We start from the raw sequence: 18,159 nt of genomic DNA, 5'->3' as shown, positions 1-18,159 counted from the left end.
TATGCAGTTGCTATAGATACACGTAGACGAAGAATTAATCTCGAGATGAGCATATATCGTACGACAACTCACCACACACGGGTGAGCTGGATGTGAAGACTGCATTTTGCATGGTAATTTGCACATGTGTGATTTATCATTGCATTTTGTGAGGTAATTTGGTGAATGAGTTGCATGTGGTTGAGATATCTGCATTGAGATATGCGATTGATTGATATGACTGTCACGTCATTTTTGCATTTTATTATATATGGCTTCCGGCAAGTAAGCTTGCATGTGTCTGAAAAATTTATATTGTGACTCTGTTACTACTTAGTAGGAGTTTTGAGCGAATCAACGCCTTAGCCGAGCTTAGGCGTTGATTTACTGAGATTTATATCTCACCCCGTCGTGGTTACCATTTTCAGATTATAATTAATGGAGCTAGTAGTTCTTTGAGAAGCTGATGAGGATGAGGGTGACGTAGTCTTATTTGGAGTAGATACAAAGTTGATCCTACCCCACCCCGAAGTATGGGGCCAATTAGCGTGTCATCTCGGTTGGCCTATGACGTGCCTATAAATGAAATCTTGTTTTCGAATTGATGTGTTCTCCTACTTGCCTATCCCTATCTTATATTATTGTCCGGGAGTATTATACGTTTCCGCATGCGTAGTTAATCTCAAGGGTTGGTAGTGTGCCCGGGACTCTACCCTTTTAATCCGAGGGAAGAGTAGGCGGGGATGCCGCGTGCTCGAGGATTGGGGCGTGACAAGAACCATCCATCAACTGGGAGAAAGCTTACTCAAATTAGCAGCAAAAGACTAGCCTCTGCACATCCAAATGAAACTTGGTAAGGATTTACTTTTTCTTACTGTAGTTTCTTTGATCGGACATTCTATGCTTGGAAACATCACAGGGTTTATGCAATCTTCAACATGTTGGGAGACAATCCCAAGTACTTCACTTGAAAGTAGTTTACAGTGAGTTAGCAACGTGTCCGTTATGTGCTTCCCGCTGCCACCCTTTCCCACCGCAGAGGCCAAAAAACTAAAAAATTTACCTTCTTCCCATACAAGATGCCCTGGTTATCACTCCTCCGCTATCCAAAGGACTTTCAACTCGGGTAAAATGACAGATTTTTTATTCAATTGTACACCACAGTTTGCGTCGAGACATTGGACCCTCTCCTAATTGCTGTATGTTACTAGTTTGATCAACAAAAATGTTTATACTTGTGCAAAATCTTTTCACGTTCTCCCTCATTTGCCTGCTGTTGGTGCAATTATAACCTTTTCAGACGGAGTCATAAACTTTACCTGCAATTCTGTCTCAAGTCTGATTTCTTCCATTATAGTTTTCCAGGAAAGCTGATGTTAATCCACCATAGTATGCTTTAAAGAGGATATTGGCATCTTTGTCTCCGGTAACTTGACTGAATTAACTCTGGAAGGCTACAACCCTGGAAGTAGGGTTCACAATCTGGTCTAGCCGGATATTTTCGTGTTTGAGTAGAACATTTTTCGAGTCAAATGAAATGGGAGAGTGATATTCTTTGAGATGATAGTTACTTTTAAGACCAAAATAACTCCTGATTACATAAAAGATGTATCAACATCATATCGTATCTGTTCGATGTATGATGCTGTATCTCTTCTATGTGTGATGCTATTCCTGTTATGTTGTACCCAGTGTTAGAGACATTGCCAGCTCTAACAACTAGATTTCATATGTTGGATTAGACCTTTTTGACGTAACATCATATTGCATATGCTAATCTGCTTGTACTAAAACTTTTGCAGTTCTCCGTGCAAGACGGGCAACTTGAATGAGTTGTCAAAACCAATCGAAATGATATGCGACAATCCTGAAGTAACTAATTCAGAAATGTTGAATTGAGAAAAAAGTAAGTCTCTTGAATCTGCCACAAGGGCATTTCATCTTTTTAACGTGAAAATGATGAGGTCTAACCTGGATCCTAATGATGTCTTGGTATCTGAAGCCATTTTTCTAAATATGCCAGTTCCGTTCCCTGCATGCTGACAATTATCATGCAAGTCGTCTTCAAAACTTCACGAGCGTCCAAACCATGTAGTCCAGTTGAAGCGTGAGTCCTGAAAAATAAAATCACAACCAGTCTTCAATGAAAGTTTCAAAAACGGGATGAAATTTCGTTTTTGTGAATTTGCATACACATAAATTCAGTTCGTCCTATTAGCTCTATCACAACTTTGATGAAAATTGGTTTTGTTCATCTGTTAGCTAAATTAAGAAGCTTTTATGTATACAATCGACTAAACTATAGCAAGAGTTACAAACAACACCCAGACTACGCATTAAATGTTAAGTAATTAGCAGAAATCAACTCTACCCCGTGCTTGAATGGTCGATTTGCTTTAGTTCCTGTTTGAAGTGGCTTTTTATCGAACTGCCAAAAACAGGGGAGGATGCAGAAATACATCATCCACCAATTAGATTCTCCTGTCTGAGAGTGAGTTCATATATTTCTTCCGAAAAGGAAAAGAGAGAATGACCCAGACTCACCTTATAATGCTTGAAGGACTGGACGGAGCCTTCGAATCTGTTCTTAACCCCACCTAGTCTCCCGCATCTGGAGATAATCACGTTGCAGTCATTCGGCAGTTTGGTGGTTGATACATCGATCAACCTTTCCAACGATCTGCAACTAGAAAATATTAGTTGGCCCAGAAGCTCCAACTCATCGACGCCCTCGACAACCCGTAGCCTGTTGCAGCTCTGGATATCCAAAGACTTGAGGTTCTTTTAAGTTTGATAAACCACCGAGACCCTGCACATGAGGACAGTGGAAAAGTCTGAAGTGTTCCCCCGAGTCTGACGTACGTACGACTCGAACGTCGAGTATCTTAAGGCATCCGGACAGGGTGAGAGGACGCAGATTATTCAAGACGGTCGATGGAAAGATCAGTCTCCCTTCACAACTAATCCGCTCATCAGCAGTCTCGTAAACTAGCCTCTTGAAGGAGTCGCAAAAATGGATGGACAACGCCTCCAGTGCTTCGACCGCCCACGAAAATTGGATCTCGACTAGCTTTGGACAGAATTGCACTGTGACATCTCTCAGCTTCCTCATTCTCGACAGCTTCAATCTCTCGAGGGGTGCACCGTCTGATACATGTAAAGGAATTTTGGTCACAAACTATTAATTCTCTCTAGAAGTGCTTTACCTCCTTTGTTCTTGATGCATCAAGGACCTCCTTCCAAATCCATATCCTACTCCGCTGCTCAGGAATCATTGGATTTTCTAAACAAACAATTTCCCTTCCAAGGTCTCTGAGTTGATCGTGCATCCAAAACTTATTGTTCTCCATAATCTTTATCAAAGACATGCTAATGAGAACAGCAACTCCGGTGTCCGGGAAAAACTCACAATCTCTCCACATATAAATTGCATTAGTCTTATCTTCGCCAATGAAAAAACATGCAATATCGAGGAAATTTGTTGTTGCTCGAAATTTAAGGCATCATAGCTGATCTTCAACTTTCCAAATACATCCTCATGAGGTGCTTTTTTTAGCTTCTTCGGTGTCTCTTTCCACAGTTCTTGCTGTTTGCGATAGAGAAAAGCACCAATTACTTCAAGAGCCAATGGAAGTCTCTCAGTAGCACGTACGATTTCCCTTGAAAGATCTTTGTAATCATCTAAAGGAGAGTCTTTGTTAAATGCGTGCCTACTGAAAAGCTCAAGCGCATAATCAGTGCTCATCACCTCCATTTCATAATCTAAAATTTGATGCTTGTGTCTATTGATTAGCAAAACATCTTTATTTCTAGTTGTGACCAAAATTCTGGATCCTGAATAGAAAGTAGTACTTCCAACTAATTTCTCCACTTGTTTGTTGTTATCAACATCGTCAAGTACAATGAGGACTTTCTTATTGCATAGCGCTTCACCAGTCCTCTTCATTCCATAATCAATTTCGTCAATGCTACTTGTTCCCGCACGATGGCCGACTTCGGATAACAACTTTTTTTGCAACTCAACTAAGCCATCAGATCTTGATGACTTCGCTCGAACATCTTCAAGGAAACAACAACACTTTCCAAAATGAGAAGAGAGTTGGTTGAAGACGACCTTGGCGAGAGTAGTTTTCCCAATACCCCCATGCCATAAATTTTAATGAGTCGCACACCACCAGAGTTGACGTCTAATAATTTGCTTACTTCTCCTACTTGATCATCAATTCCAACTAAATATTCAGTCACCAATCTATGTTTCATCTTCAACTTTTCCACGACATCCTCGACTATCAACTTGATCAGTTCTCCATGGCTGCCACAATAGAAAACCGTTTTATTTGGTTGGGGGGGAAGGGGAATGTAAAATCACCATTTCCAAGCTAGAGTGATGCTCTTCAAGCACAGGATAAACTACACAATGACCTGATAAGTAATGGGACCTTAGCAATCTAGAAGTGATCTTCTAATAGGCCATTCGGTACATTAACATCACCATTTCCTAGCTAGAATTGCCCCACTTGATGACTTGATTTCAACACGCGATTACCAATTTTGGGATTATGTTAATAAAGTTCGTGCATTAGTATTTATGCATTTGAAGTGGACATCTTACGGTTTGTTGTTCAGGGGATGACTATACAAATGGAATATCGTGTCTTTAAGAGGTGAAATGCTTAACGTATTGACCTCCATGAGAGCCCTTCTGGAATTTCTACTGTAATTTTTACGTCTATGACAAGCTGCTAAGGAAAATTGGGGAAGCAAGCATCTTAAAAGCAGCTAGCTTACCCTCTGTACTTCTTCGCTTCCCAGCCCTTTATTGGGTTGACTTCCATGAGAGCCTTTCTCCACGCATCTACTAGCTCATCCCTCAACTTCTTCTCATGCTCCAAATTGAGTATGGCATCGCGATACAACGGAGTCTTCAGCTTAACATCGTCAGGTTCCACGTCGAAGAAAATAGGTAGGATCTCTTTATTACCTTCTGATTTGAAGGTGTTTGCCACGATCTACGCAAGCTCGCGGAGGCACCATTGGCTTGAAGCGTATGTCCGAGAGAAGACAGGTATGTACATCTTGGAGTTGTCGATCGCTCGCAGAAGGGACCCATCGATCCTTTCACCGAGGCAGAGCTCTTCGTCATCACGAAAGACGCATATTCCAGCGTCGCTCAAGCTATGGAAGAGGACATTGGCAAATCCAGTGCGGGTGTCAGGTCCTCTGAAGCTCCGGAATACTTGGTACTCGCTTCCGAAGAAGTTCCTGCATCTGAACTCGCCATAGCAGTGGCTTGCTCAGCTTTAGCAGATCTCTCTATCTCTCTCTGTTTCTTTCTCCCTCTGCCTCTCTCTCTCTCTACCCGATGTTCTTAACAGAGAAAGAGCCCGCGTCAACACGTTATTAGGGAGCCTAATCAAATGTTATATGACAAAATCGTGGAAAGAGAAAGCCATAATTTTTTACGACGAAGACCATTAGATGGAATGCTATTGGTTCAAATGCGCATTGCAGTTGCAGATGTTCCATGTTTTATAACTTTTCTATTGTGTCATAGCTAGAGTCAACACATATTACCGACAACTTCTCAAAACAAATGTTTTCAAACTTAGAACGGGTTGATTTTGAACTAATTGAAATCACAGGAAAGATGTAGCCCCCGATCATCTTTTTCGGAACCTTCGTTTATCGATACTATCGTCATCAATCTCGAATCCCTAGTCCTTCTCGCCGCATCCTCTTCCATTCCCTTTTTCCTATGTCGAAATTTGCCAACCTGCGGTAATAGGTGGTGACGAAGGTGTTAGCTGTCTCATATGAAGAATGTAAAACTTTAATTTCAAATTTGCTGCCAAGTCGATGGGATTCATAGAGATCCACGGCACATTGGTTACCTCAAGAGTTGCATCGCAGGTTTGCTTTTCGTTCTCCAGCACCGGTGGCTGCCTCAAGATAGATCAGACTATGCTCATGGAAGTGATGTTTTAGTATCAGTCTAGAGGCACAAGAAGGATGCAATCTGAATTCACATTCTGTGCAGGAAATCTGAACCCACCATCAACTGCCACATCACAGGAGTAGAAAGTACGACACGAGTCTTCTTCCGGACGCTGCATGATGAAGAGCTAGCAGCTGTTGCGGGTGACAAGGGCGGGACACTTTAATAGTCTGGCAGAGGATAATCTTCCAAAGGGAATCTATAGATTGGACCCGATCAAGCTCCACCCCGAGCCTCGCAATGCTGAGAAGAGGCATGCTCGTCATGCAAAAGTGTAACTTCATGAGGGTGCTAGCAAAGTGGAATCTGTCGCATTCGCTCCTTTCGCTCCTTGCTTTGTAAGAAAATTCTAAAGACTGAATGTCCCGATTATATGTTGTCAAATAAAATCACGTATAATCATAACCGAATGCGGAAACATAAGGAATCTTTACTTACCTCCAGCCACTGTTGAAGAGGATTGACAAAACGAAATTCGCGGAGCGATGAACGATCGGCGATGGATGCATCTAGCCAATTGCCCTCTCTAAGCGATGGTATGTGTTTTCTGTAGAAACGTACGTTCTGTATGTACGTCGGCGATGGATGCATCTAGCCAATTGCCCTCTCTAAGCGATGGTATGTGTTTTTCGTAGAAACGTACGTTCTGTATGTACGTTAAAAATAAAAACTAACGATAAAGGGTTTGGCTTATATAACCCTTTTAAATTCTCCCCTTCGCACCCCTTCGGATAACGTCGTCCATCAAAACGTTATCGTAACCTTTGGGCATCGTGACTCTTGGGCGAAAACAGTTATCACTCAAGTTAATGCAATCAATAAACGTTAATGAAATCAAATGTGGGATCACATTATCTATAAAATAATATAACATTCTCTCACTTAATATGGTATTTCAACCTAATTAATCATATTAATAAAATGAAAATTCCTGTGGGATAAAATTTATTAAATTAATATAATTAATTACAAGTAAATGTCTTTACTATATGTGATCTAGAAGCTCTTAATATATAATTTCAATCAATTAGAGTTGATGTGGCTAAACTCTAATTAATTAAAATATAGAGATCACTAGACATTTAATTTCATGCAAAATATACTCAATATTGCATATAAGGGAAAATCTGTAAATTTACGTAGGTCAAAACTGAATTGTAAATTAACTAAATGGGTAAAATCGTAAATAAACTGTATGGGGTTAAAACCGTAATTTCCATCACAACTAGAGGGCAAAACGTTAAAACCAAACGAGCAGGGGCAGAACTGTAATTTCCATTGGACAAGATTAAAATTTGAAATTCTGCAATGACTGAGAAAGTGAGTTCTCGTAGCTCAGTTGGTTAGGGGACCTGCTCTAAAATGCGGAGGTCTTGAGTTCGACTCTCAGCGGAAGCAAAGCTCTGCCCCTTTTACTTTTTAATTGCTCGCGGGCCCCACTGCCCACGTCACTTGCCAAAGTGGGCGCGTGCACAGCACGCCCCCTTGGGCTCACGGGCGCATGCTTTTCCGCCCGTAGGTTTCCCTTTCGCGAACAGAATTTTTTTTTTTTTAAAATTCTCCCATGTGCACCCCATGGCTGCAGCTGCCAACTCCACGTCTTCTTCCCCACACATTGCGATGCATCTGCTTCTCGCGCACAGAAGGTTGCCGCCTGACTCCGCCGCTTATTTCGTTGTCCAATTCTCCTCCGACAGCCCACCATAAACTGAATTAATTAGTGGGTTTTATAGAATTCGTCGGCGCGACATATAGGTCCGAGAATTGAACAAAACGACGAATGAATTGGCCCGAAATCGGGAAAAAGAAACTCTCGAACGCAAACCCTAACCGCGAACTTTCTTTGCGAAATTCATCTCCGGCGAATAACCAAATGCCGAGAAACCTTAGGGCTTTTGTTACCCATGGCGAGAGGACCCTCCAATACCGAAGCCGGGCCTTGATTCACCGGAATTTGGCCAGAATCGGTGATTTCTCTCTCCGGCCAGAAAACCCCAATTTTCGATTTACCCAAAACTCACGAAAATTCACCAAAAACTCAATAATTCAATCATAAATAAATGCTAATCATCAAGGCAGACGTTTTACATGCTCTGATACCAAATGTAAGAAAATTCTAAAGACTGAATGTCCCGATTATACGTTGTCAAACAAAATCACGTATAATCAGAACCGAATGCGGAAACGTAGGGAATCTTTACTTACCTCTAGCCATTGATGAAGACGAATGATAAATCGGAATTCGCGGAGCGATGAACGATCGACGATGGGTGCTTCTAGCCAATTGCCCTCTCTAAGCGATGGTGTGTGTTTTCTATAGAAAATACGTTACGTATGTACGTTAAAAATGAAAACCGACGATAGAATGTTTGGCTTAGATGACCCTTTTAAATTCTCCCCTTTACACCCCTTCGGATAACGTCATCCATCAAGATGTTATCGTAACCTTTGGGCATCGTAACTCTTGGGCGAGAACGATTATCACTCAAGTTAATGCGATCAATAAACGTTAATGAAATCAAATGTGGGATCTCAGTAGCTATAAAATAAAATAACATACTGATGATATGTGAGAGTTATGAGAAGAAAATCATGTTCTAGATAGAATTGCACATCTGACATTAGTAATAGAAGCCCATGATAGAGTCCAAGCAGCTTGCACATATGGGGGTGAGGTGAATTCAAGCAGCTTGCACATTTGGGAGCAGTCGGAATCCGTGCAGGCGAATCCTAGGAGCTCCCCCTGTCGGTTTGAAGGTAAGGAGTGAGCTTGAGAGAGTGGCCTGGATAGAGAAATTGTGGCATCTCTGCAGGCGCTTGTTGCAGGATCCGTGGAGGAAGAAAGAGTGAATTGACACAACCGTGAAATATGCTTCATTTTAGGTTCTTACCTCCATGATCTTTACCCTCAGCTCCGCATCCCTCGCTGTCCGTGCGTGTGCATGCATACCAAATCTCGCTTTTAGGATTCCAAAACCAATGAGAATGAACTGAGCGGGGTGTGAAATGGAGATTCCTTCTCTCTCTATCACCGCAATATGAACGCTTATGTAGACAGCATTTACCTTCTGTGTCTTGATTTCAGAGGTGTGAGTAGGAGATTTTTCTCTGCTCAATTTCACTCAGAGATAATGCTATTTCGTGGCATCGCTTTTTGGAAAAATGATGCTAGTATAAGTAGCTGTTCCGATGTATATGTTATGTGACAGAACTTCATTGTCTTTGAAAGCGGACGATCCGATTGCGATAGGAGGAGCTATAGTACAGCCAACTCAAAGGGGTTTGCGAGTTATTTTCCCTTTTCTTTTGCCAATTCTAGGGCTATTTAGATTCTCTTTTTCTCTAGTTTTTATGCGGATGGCGACCGGCCTAAGGAAATCTGCAAGTGGTTAATCAGGAAGTCGTCGATCGCGTGGCGGAAGATGACACAATCGATATGGATGCGGAATCTAGCTTGGATAGTCACTCTTCAAACTTGTGTTGATCACGTATATCACCCTTTTACAAATACACCTGTGTGGAGAATAATGCCCGTGGTGATTAAATGATGGATGGTAGTGAAGATGCATGAATACTTGTTCCCAAAGCATCCATCTCGGATTATCCTTCGATACATGAGATAGTTTCAACCAAAAGGAAACATCCGAAACAAAAGTCTTGACTCGTGATTGCACCTACGGGATCTTAGCAGTCATTTGTGATATCCAGGTTGATGGCTTTGATCATTCACCCATGACTGAGAGAGAACAAGGTGGGAAGAAGATTGTAGAAGCAAATGGAGATCTTCAGAGATGAATTAGCACCAGCGGTCAAAAACTCGCCTTCCCGAGGCAATTCCCGACTGTGAGGATAATGGTATTGTTCAGGTGGAAACTTCAGTAACTTCAACTTCTATGTCCAACCCAGGAATGGATGATTGGGTGCCAAAGTCTGCGGCCTGTCGAATTTAAAATCTAGAAGAATCATCTTTGGAAATGTCAAACAGCATGTATACTCAAGAATCTGATCAACAAGGTTATTCATCAGATAAAACAGTACCAAACGCAAGTAGATGTGCAGCCCGGGTAAGCAACAATGCAGAGATTCCAAGAAAAGATTTGTCAATTGTCGAAAGTTTGAATTCCACTTTGGGTGAAGAGCAGAGTAACAGGGAAGAATTGGTAGGGGAAACCACATATTCTTAGGGCAATATACGCTCAGAAGGTCCAACTGTGCCCTTTTTTTGGGGGGTCAAAAACCTGTGCCCTTTAAGTGATATGCAGAATGAGAGGTCAAAGATTTGTATTAAGATAAGATTGGCAAGTTTCTGCCATGGAAAATTAGAGCAACGAGTCATTAACATCTCCTTTCTAGAAACATGGACTCTTAATGGTTGATTTTAAGAAACTTCAGAAAGCATAAGCATATGTAGCTCAATGTTATAAGGACAGAAATGCATATTGTTGTATCGGTTTGGTGTACTCATTCATTGAGTTTAGGCTATCATGTTGACCCATTTGATGGCATCTTTTGGAGTTCGAGAAAAAAGTCGGTGGATCAACAACACAACATTTTTGCACTTCTTAGCTCACTTTTACTACTATGTAAATGTCCCAAGCGAAGAGCCTGCAGCTTATATATCGTCCTCTTTATTTACCTCTAGAGAGCCTCCACAAGTCCACCAGTTTTTAAAGAGATAAGAGGAAATTAAGAGTCATCTCGAGAACCATCCATCAACTGGGAGAGAGCTTACTCAAATTAGCAGCAAAAGACTTGCCTCTCTACATCTAAATGAAACCAGGTGGAGATTTTCTTTGTCATTCTAGTTTCTTTGATCGGACATTCCGTGCTTTATAACATCGCATGGTTTATATGCAATCTTCAACAGGTTACACCAAGGATTCTCAAGTTGGGGGAGAGTGCAAGGGAGCACACAAAAGTGACAAAAGTCAAATCTCCTTTGACCGGAAGCCATATCGCCGTGAGATCCACTTCTCAACAGGGGAGAGGCATATGTACCTAGTCAAGTTGTAATTTTAGAGCTGAATGACAGTGAGTTAGCAATTCGTCAGCTATGTGCTTCCCACCGCCACCCCCACCCCTACCAAGAGGGAAAAATAGGAAAAAATTCACCTTCTTCGCGTATGAAGGTGCCCCGTTTATCACTCCTCTGCTATCCAATGAACTTTCAACTGGGGTAGAATGAGTTTTTTTTTTTTTGTTCGAGCGTATATCATAGCTTGTGTTGAGACATTGGACACTCTCCTAATTGCAGTATTACTAGTTTGATCAACACAAATGTTCATACATTTTTTAGTTGAATGAAATTTTGTTCAAATTCTATTATTCCGTTTTCCCAGTGAGTTATCGGTGAGGGCACTTCATCTATCTAGACCTCATTTTCAATCTTCACTTAACAAGAGTTAACAGTGAGTTATCAATGTGTCGGTTATGTGCTTTCCACCGCCACACCCTCCCCCCAGAGGGCAAAATAGGAAAAAACTTACCTTATGTTTTGCTGGATTGTATATCACAGCTTGTGTTGAGACATTGGACACTCTCCTAATTGCTGTATGTACCGGTTTGATCAACACAAATGTTTATTCTTGTGAAAGATATTTTGATGTTCTGCATCATTTGCTTGCTGTTGGTGCCTTTTCACCCGAAATTATAAACTTTTACTAGCTGTATCGTGTCTCAAGTCCGATTTCTCCCATTCTAATTTTCTAGGAAAGCTCGTGTTAAATTCACCATAGTATGCTTTAAAGAGGATATTGACATCTTTGTCTCCGGCAACATACGACTGATTTAACTACTAGAAGGCTACAAGCCTAGAAGTAGGGTTCACAATCTGCTCTAGCCCGACATATTCATGGTTGAGTTGAACCTTTTGAGTCAAATGAAACGGAAGAGCGATATTCTTTGAGATAACAATCACTCTTGAGACCGAAATAACTCCCGATTATAGGAAAGATGTATCAATGTCATGTCATATTTGTACTATGTAGGACGTTGCTCATGTCATGTGAACGAGTCCACAGCTCTAACAAGTAGATTTCAGATATTGGATTAGGCCTTTGACGGAACATTGTTCCGCATATGCTCAATTTGCTTGTACTGAACTTTTGCAGTTCTCCAAGCAAGACGGGCAATTTGAACAAGTTGTCAAAACCAACAGGAAAGATATGTGCCAATCCCGAAGTCACTAATTCGAGCGAAGAATCGGTTATGGATTCACGGGTCAGAAATATTGTTTTGAGGGCACTTCGTCTATCCGCATTGAAAATGAGGTCTCACCCGCCTCCCGACTTGATGTCCCCGGTATTTAAAGTCATTCTAGAGAAATATGCTAATACCATCTCAATACACAACTTGACTTCAAAGCTTCAAAAGCATCCAAACAAGCATGAAAGCGTGACTCTGAAAAAATAAAATCACAACCAATCGTCAAAGCTTAAAAAAAAAAAAAGGGAATGAAATGATTAAGATTATGCAATCAAATCAATTAGCTATACATATCGATCAATGTATACTATGAACAAGAAAATAGACAGAAGTCGTTCTAAATTCCACGAAAGATACAGGTGAAAGTCACTTGTGTAGTTTTTAACAGCATTTGTTGAGATAAGAATACGAGGAAAGATTCTTATATGAGATGAAGAAATATCATATAAAAAATATCGTAAATCAAATGAGACTCGCATAATAATAAAGGAACAAAATTGTGTACATGGATTATGTGCATCGCACGAGTTTGATTTCCCATATCACCAACTGCACACATTTTATATACTGAAGCCATCCACCTGATTTTGATGGAAACTTGTTTTGTCGGTAATTTTTGGCCAGATTAAGAAGTTTTTATGTGCGGAATCAACTTTAGACTATAGTAAAAGTTAAAACCAAGACTCAAACTACGCATCGACAACCACAAAAATAAATGTCCGAAAGGTCAAAAAAACAGGGGGGGTGCAGAAATACATCATCCACCTTTTTTCAGAAAGAAAACACACTAAAAATTAATTTGGTGCACATATAGAACTTTGTCATATACAATAAAAAGAAAGAGAAGAAAATGAGAAAACACGAGCTGAAAATAAGTGAGATCAAATATTAATGGATGATGGCTTGACTGTTTTCTTTTTTCATATTTATTTCTCAGCATTATTACAAGTCCACCTTAAAAATCAAAAAGAGAAGAAGAGAGAATGAATGAGATTCACCTTACAATGCTTTAAGGACTGGACGGAGCCAAAGAATCTTTTCTTAATTCCACGTAATCTCCTGCATCTTTCGATATATACTAGGCAATCATTTGGCAATTTGGTGGTTGACACTTCAATCAACCTTTCCAACGATCCGCATCCAAAAAGTTCCAATCGGCCCAGAAATTCCAACTCGTCGACGCCCTCGACAACCCGTAGCCTGTTGCAGCTCAGGATACCCAAAGACTTGAGGTTCTTTAAGTTTGCTAAACCACCGAGACTTTGCAGATTAGGACAATCGCAAAGTTTGAAGACTTCCCACGATTCCGACGCACCTACGACTTGAATGCCGAGTACCTTAGGGCATCTCCCCAGGCTGAGACGACGCAACTTACTTAAGACTCGAGATGGGAAGATTAGTCTCCCCTCACAACTATTCAACTCATCAGCAGACTCGTAAACTATCCTTTCGAAGGACTCGCAAACTTCAATAGACAATGCCTCCAGTGATTCGAACACCGTAGAAAATTGGATCTCAACTAGCTTTGGACAACCCCCCACCTTGACTTCCTCCAGCTTCCTCATTCTCGATAGCGTCAATCTCTCGAGGTATCCACAACCTAGCACGCGCAACTCCTTTAGCTGGGGAAGTTGAAGCCCATCAAGTTGAATTTCTTGCATACGAGACACCCAGATGTGTAAACATGACAAATTTCTCAGGTTCGGAGAGAGTGAGCCAACTATATTGACATTATGAAGGCTCAGCTTTTGCAGAGATAAGGGGAGTTGCGGAAAGACAGGCAAGTCCAAATGGAACAAAGTAAGTTTGTTTAGCAGAGGAAGGGAAGCCATCTCAGTAGGAATAGGGACTTTGGGAAGTCCGATGCTCAATTTGGTCAGCTTGGATAACTTCCCAATCCACCCTAACTCACCGGTAGGAAGAAGTTTATCTCCTACTCCTTTTTCTGGTGGAAATCTATCATCCACATAACCTCCACCATCACTTAGATCCAATTCAACCAAATTAGTCAAGTTCGAGAGATCCGGGACTACCAGCAAAGATTTAGATGACACTGTTAGATGGGTCAAACTTGTTGGGAGTGTCGGCAACTCTTGAATCATATTACAATACGCCAACTGAATTCTTTGCAGTCGAGGAAGCATGCTGATGCTCTTTGGAATTCCAGTAATACCAGTCTTTGATAGATTGAGGATTCTTAGAAAGGGCAAACTTCCGATCTCCAAAGCAAGTTCACCTTTTAAAGAGCCACTATTGACTTGAAGCACTTCCAGATTCTGGAGCATTCCAACAGCACTTGGCAACTCCCACGAATCTAATTCCCAATAAATATTGCCTTGAAAGTGCAACTCACGTAATGATTTCATCTTCCATATGGAACTTGGGAGTTTCTTTATTTCACTACAAGCCACGAAGAAATACTGCAAATTCACTAAGTCTCCGATTTCTTCAGGCAAATGTTTAAGAGAATCGCAGCGATTAATCTTCAAGTCTATCAGACACTTCAACATCCCAATAGAGCCGTCAATTTTCCTCAATTTCAAACAATCTTTGAAAGTAAGCCTCTCTAAATTCGGGCATCCAGAGAAATCGGGTGTTTTAGTTATGTTCTGACAATATTCAAGAGAAAGAACTTTCAATTTTGAGGCGATCTGTCAAAATGAATGCAATATTCAATAGATAAACAATCACATTATTACTTTATATGAAACCCAAGTGGAAATAAAGGTATTACGCACCTTAATTAAGCTTCGTAATCTCGAATCATCTAAGAAGCCAACCGCATAAAATTCAAGAACAACTACATTCTTTAGGGACATGGTGGGCCATTTATTGATTTGCGGAGGCCGACTCAAAGAAATCCATCTTAATTTGGTAAGGTGATTTGTTGCATCGCCAACAAGGGTTAAACCAGATAATTTGAGAAATCTTAGATGTTCGCACCTTCCAATTTCTTCACTTCGAACAATGACATTATGGGGAGGTCGGCCAGATTTTTCAAGCGATAGTGCTTGAACGTTATTGTTCATCCGCAAATGAGAAATGGGAAATTACCGATATCAGTATTCTATCTCATAGAGCAAAAGAATTAGAAAATGGAAAAGGAAAAATAAAAAAATAGAGCATCCTAAGTCAATGTAGTGGAATTAATTGCCAGAATCTAATTAATTCTCTGTAAGTGCTTTACCTCCCTTGATCTTAGTGCTTCGAGGCCCTCGTCCCACATCCATATCCTACTCCGCTCCTTAGGATTTACTGGATTTTCTTGATGAACAATCTTCCTTCCAAGATCTCTAAGTTGATCGTGCATCCAAAACTTATTGTTCTCCACAATCTTTATCAGAGACATGTTAATAAGGACAGCCACTCCATCATCCGGGGAAAACTCACAATCTTTCCACATGTAGATTGCATTCATCTTATCTTCACCAACGAAAAAGCTTGCAATATCGAGGAAAATTTGTTGTTGCTCGAAATTTAAGGCATCATAGCTAATCTTCAATTTTCCAAAAACATCCTCGTGAGGTGCTCTTCTTAACTTGTCCAATGTCTCTTTCCATAATTCTTGCGGTTTTTGGTAGAGGAACGAACCAATTATCTCAACGACCAATGGAAGTCTTCCAGTAGAATATACAATTTCCCTTGAAAGATCATTGTAATCATCTAAAGGCGAGTCTTTGTTAAATGCATGCTTGCTGAAAAGCTCAAGTGCACATTCAGTACTCATCACCTCCATTTCATAATCTAAAATTTGCCACTTTTGGGGATTGATTCGTAAAACATCTTTATTTCTAGTTGTAATCAATATTCTGGATCCCGAATAGAAAGTACTCTTTCCAACTAATTTCTCCACTTGTTCATTGTTATCAACGTCATCAAGTACAATGAGCACTTTCTTACTGCAAAGTACTTCTCCAATCCTCTTCGTTCCATGGTCAATTTCCTCTATGCCCTTTGTTCCCGCAGGATGGCCGATTTCAGCTAATAACCTTTTTTGTAAGTCAACTAAGCCGTCTGTTCTTAATGACCTCGCTCGAACATCTTCAAGGAAACAACAACACTTTCCAAAATGAGAAGAGAGTTGGTTGAACACGACCTTGGCGAGAGTCGTTTTACCGATACCCCCCATACCATAAATCTTAATGAGTCGCACACCATTGGAATTGATGTCTAATAATTTGCTTAAAGCTGCTACATGATCATCGATTCCAACTAAGTGTTTAGTCACCGATCTATGTTTTATCTTCAACTTCTGCAAAACCTCCTCAACCACCAATCCGATCGGTTCCCCGTGGCTGTTACAACAGAAAAACATTTTAGTGGGGGAAAATATGAAATCATGATTACCTAACTAGAAAGGATTTTATTCAAAGATCGTATAAACTATGAAATGATTTGATAAGTGGTGAGATCTTGACGTAATCTAGCAGCGATCTTCTAAAAGTCAAGACTCGAAATTTGACTTGGTTCCATACACGAGATTAGCCATCTTGGGACTTTCGAGCAAAATGGATGTCCTCCCACTTCCCACAATGAATTTTTCCTTTTTTTTTTTTTGTGTGTGGCTACCTAGCTATTGATATCCATGTTAGGAAGTTTCACTTGTTTTTTCAAGACGTAGCAAAGGTTCATCGGTCAGTATTACTATGATAAAACTCCCACCTCAATCATAACCTAATTTTCAAATCTACGATTGAGTGTTAGGTAAAATTGGGAAGACGAGTATCTAGCTAACTTACCCTCTGTACTTCTTCGCTTCCCATCCCTTTATCGCATCAACCTCCATGAGTGCCTCTCTGCAAGCATCGACTTGCTCACTGCTCAACTTCTTCTCGCGCTCCAGATTGAGTATGGCATCGCGATACAGTGGGGTTTTCAGCTTAACATCGTTAGGTTCCACATCGAGGAAAATAGGCAGAATCGCTTTATTACCTTCCGATTTGAAGGTACTTGCCACGATTTGCACGAGCTCTCGGAGGCACCATGGGCTCGAAGCATAATTTCGAGAGAAGACGGGTATGTAAATCTTAGAGTTGTCGATCGCTCGAAGAAGTGATCCATCGATCCTTTCACCGACGCGGAGCTCTTCGTCGTCTCGAAAGACACAAATTCCAGCTTCGGTCAAATTCTCGAAGAGGCAGTCCGTGAATCCAATTCGAGTATCCGGCCCTCTAAAACTCAAGAAAACTTGATAATCGCTTCCTGACGACGTTCCTGCGTCTGAGCTCGCCATAGCAATAATTTGCTCAGCTTCAGCAGATCTTTCTCCCTCTCTCTCTCTGTCTTTGTCTGAGCTCGCCATAGCAATAATTTGCTCAGCTTCAGCAGATCTCTCTCTCTTTCTCCCTCCCCTTGTCTCGGACCCGATGTTCTTAATTAACGGAGGAAGGGGTCGGGTCAACACGCGGTGGTTGAGAGAATGGCACTTTTTGACGACGAAGACCATAAGCTGGAATGATATTGGTCGATGAGAAAGAGGCCACGTCATAAGGCAATAATTGTGGGGTGAATAGGAAAAGTAAAACCAATCAAACCACAGCGTTTTCGGGATGATAAGGAAATAACTCGCTCCCTATGACGTGGAAATTCAGATCGATCGGATACTCTTAGAGAAATCTAAATTTTTCTATTTGTTTATCTTCGGATTCTTCATCTTCTTGGTTCCTCGCAACCTCCATTGATGCTAGTGCTCGAGCTCAATTTGCGCTGCTCAACCTCGGGTTCGGTTTATCAAACCTAAGATCGGAGTTGCATGACCTCAAATTGATTTCATGCTAGTAATGGACCTGACCTAAAATTTGTGTTCGTTTTAAAGAATATCAGCCTATCTTTTCTTAAAGCTTCTCGATTGTTTTCCATCCGATTTCTCTCTCTTAAAAGCTATAACAACCTTCATGTATGAAAACTTGTAGTCAGAAAACCGTGGCTGATAAAGGTAAAAAATGGAGGATACCATTTCTCTAGAAGGCAACAACGTTGGG

The 18,159-nt window shown here is 40.9% G+C and overlaps 1 protein-coding gene across 1 annotated transcript; it reads right to left on the bottom strand.

The window, feature by feature from the left end:
- Positions 1 to 2,051: 2,051 nt before the first annotated feature.
- LOC115730506 (disease resistance protein L6-like) lies at positions 2,052 to 17,433 on the bottom strand. The gene is made up of 5 exons (XM_048285576.1): positions 16,918 to 17,433; positions 15,360 to 16,473; positions 14,917 to 15,201; positions 13,177 to 14,829; positions 2,052 to 2,093 (listed from the first exon to the last, which is right to left on the bottom strand). Exons 1-5 carry the CDS (start codon positions 17,409 to 17,411, stop codon positions 2,052 to 2,054), a joined length of 3,588 nt encoding a protein of 1,195 aa, XP_048141533.1. The 5' UTR covers positions 17,412 to 17,433.
- Between the last annotated feature and the right edge of the window lie 726 nt (positions 17,434 to 18,159).

The sequence above is a fragment of the Rhodamnia argentea genome, chromosome 9 (assembly GCF_020921035.1).
Source record: "Rhodamnia argentea isolate NSW1041297 chromosome 9, ASM2092103v1, whole genome shotgun sequence".
Lineage (NCBI taxonomy): Eukaryota > Viridiplantae > Streptophyta > Magnoliopsida > Myrtales > Myrtaceae > Rhodamnia > Rhodamnia argentea.
This window is presented reverse-complemented; position numbering and strand designations above follow the sequence as displayed.

Excerpts from the sequence above, each read along its gene's own strand:
- LOC115730506 (XM_048285576.1), bottom strand. The coding sequence starts at position 17,411 with ATGGCGAGCTCAGACGCAGGAACGTCGTCAGGAAGCGATTATCAAGTT. Across the intron at positions 16,474-16,917 it reads GAAGCGAAGAAGTACAGAGG|CCACGGGGAACCGATCGGAT; the intron begins GTAAGTTAGCTA and ends CTGTTGTAACAG. Across the intron at positions 14,830-14,916 it reads GATTACGAAGCTTAATTAAG|ATCGCCTCAAAATTGAAAGT; the intron begins GTGCGTAATACC and ends TCATTTTGACAG.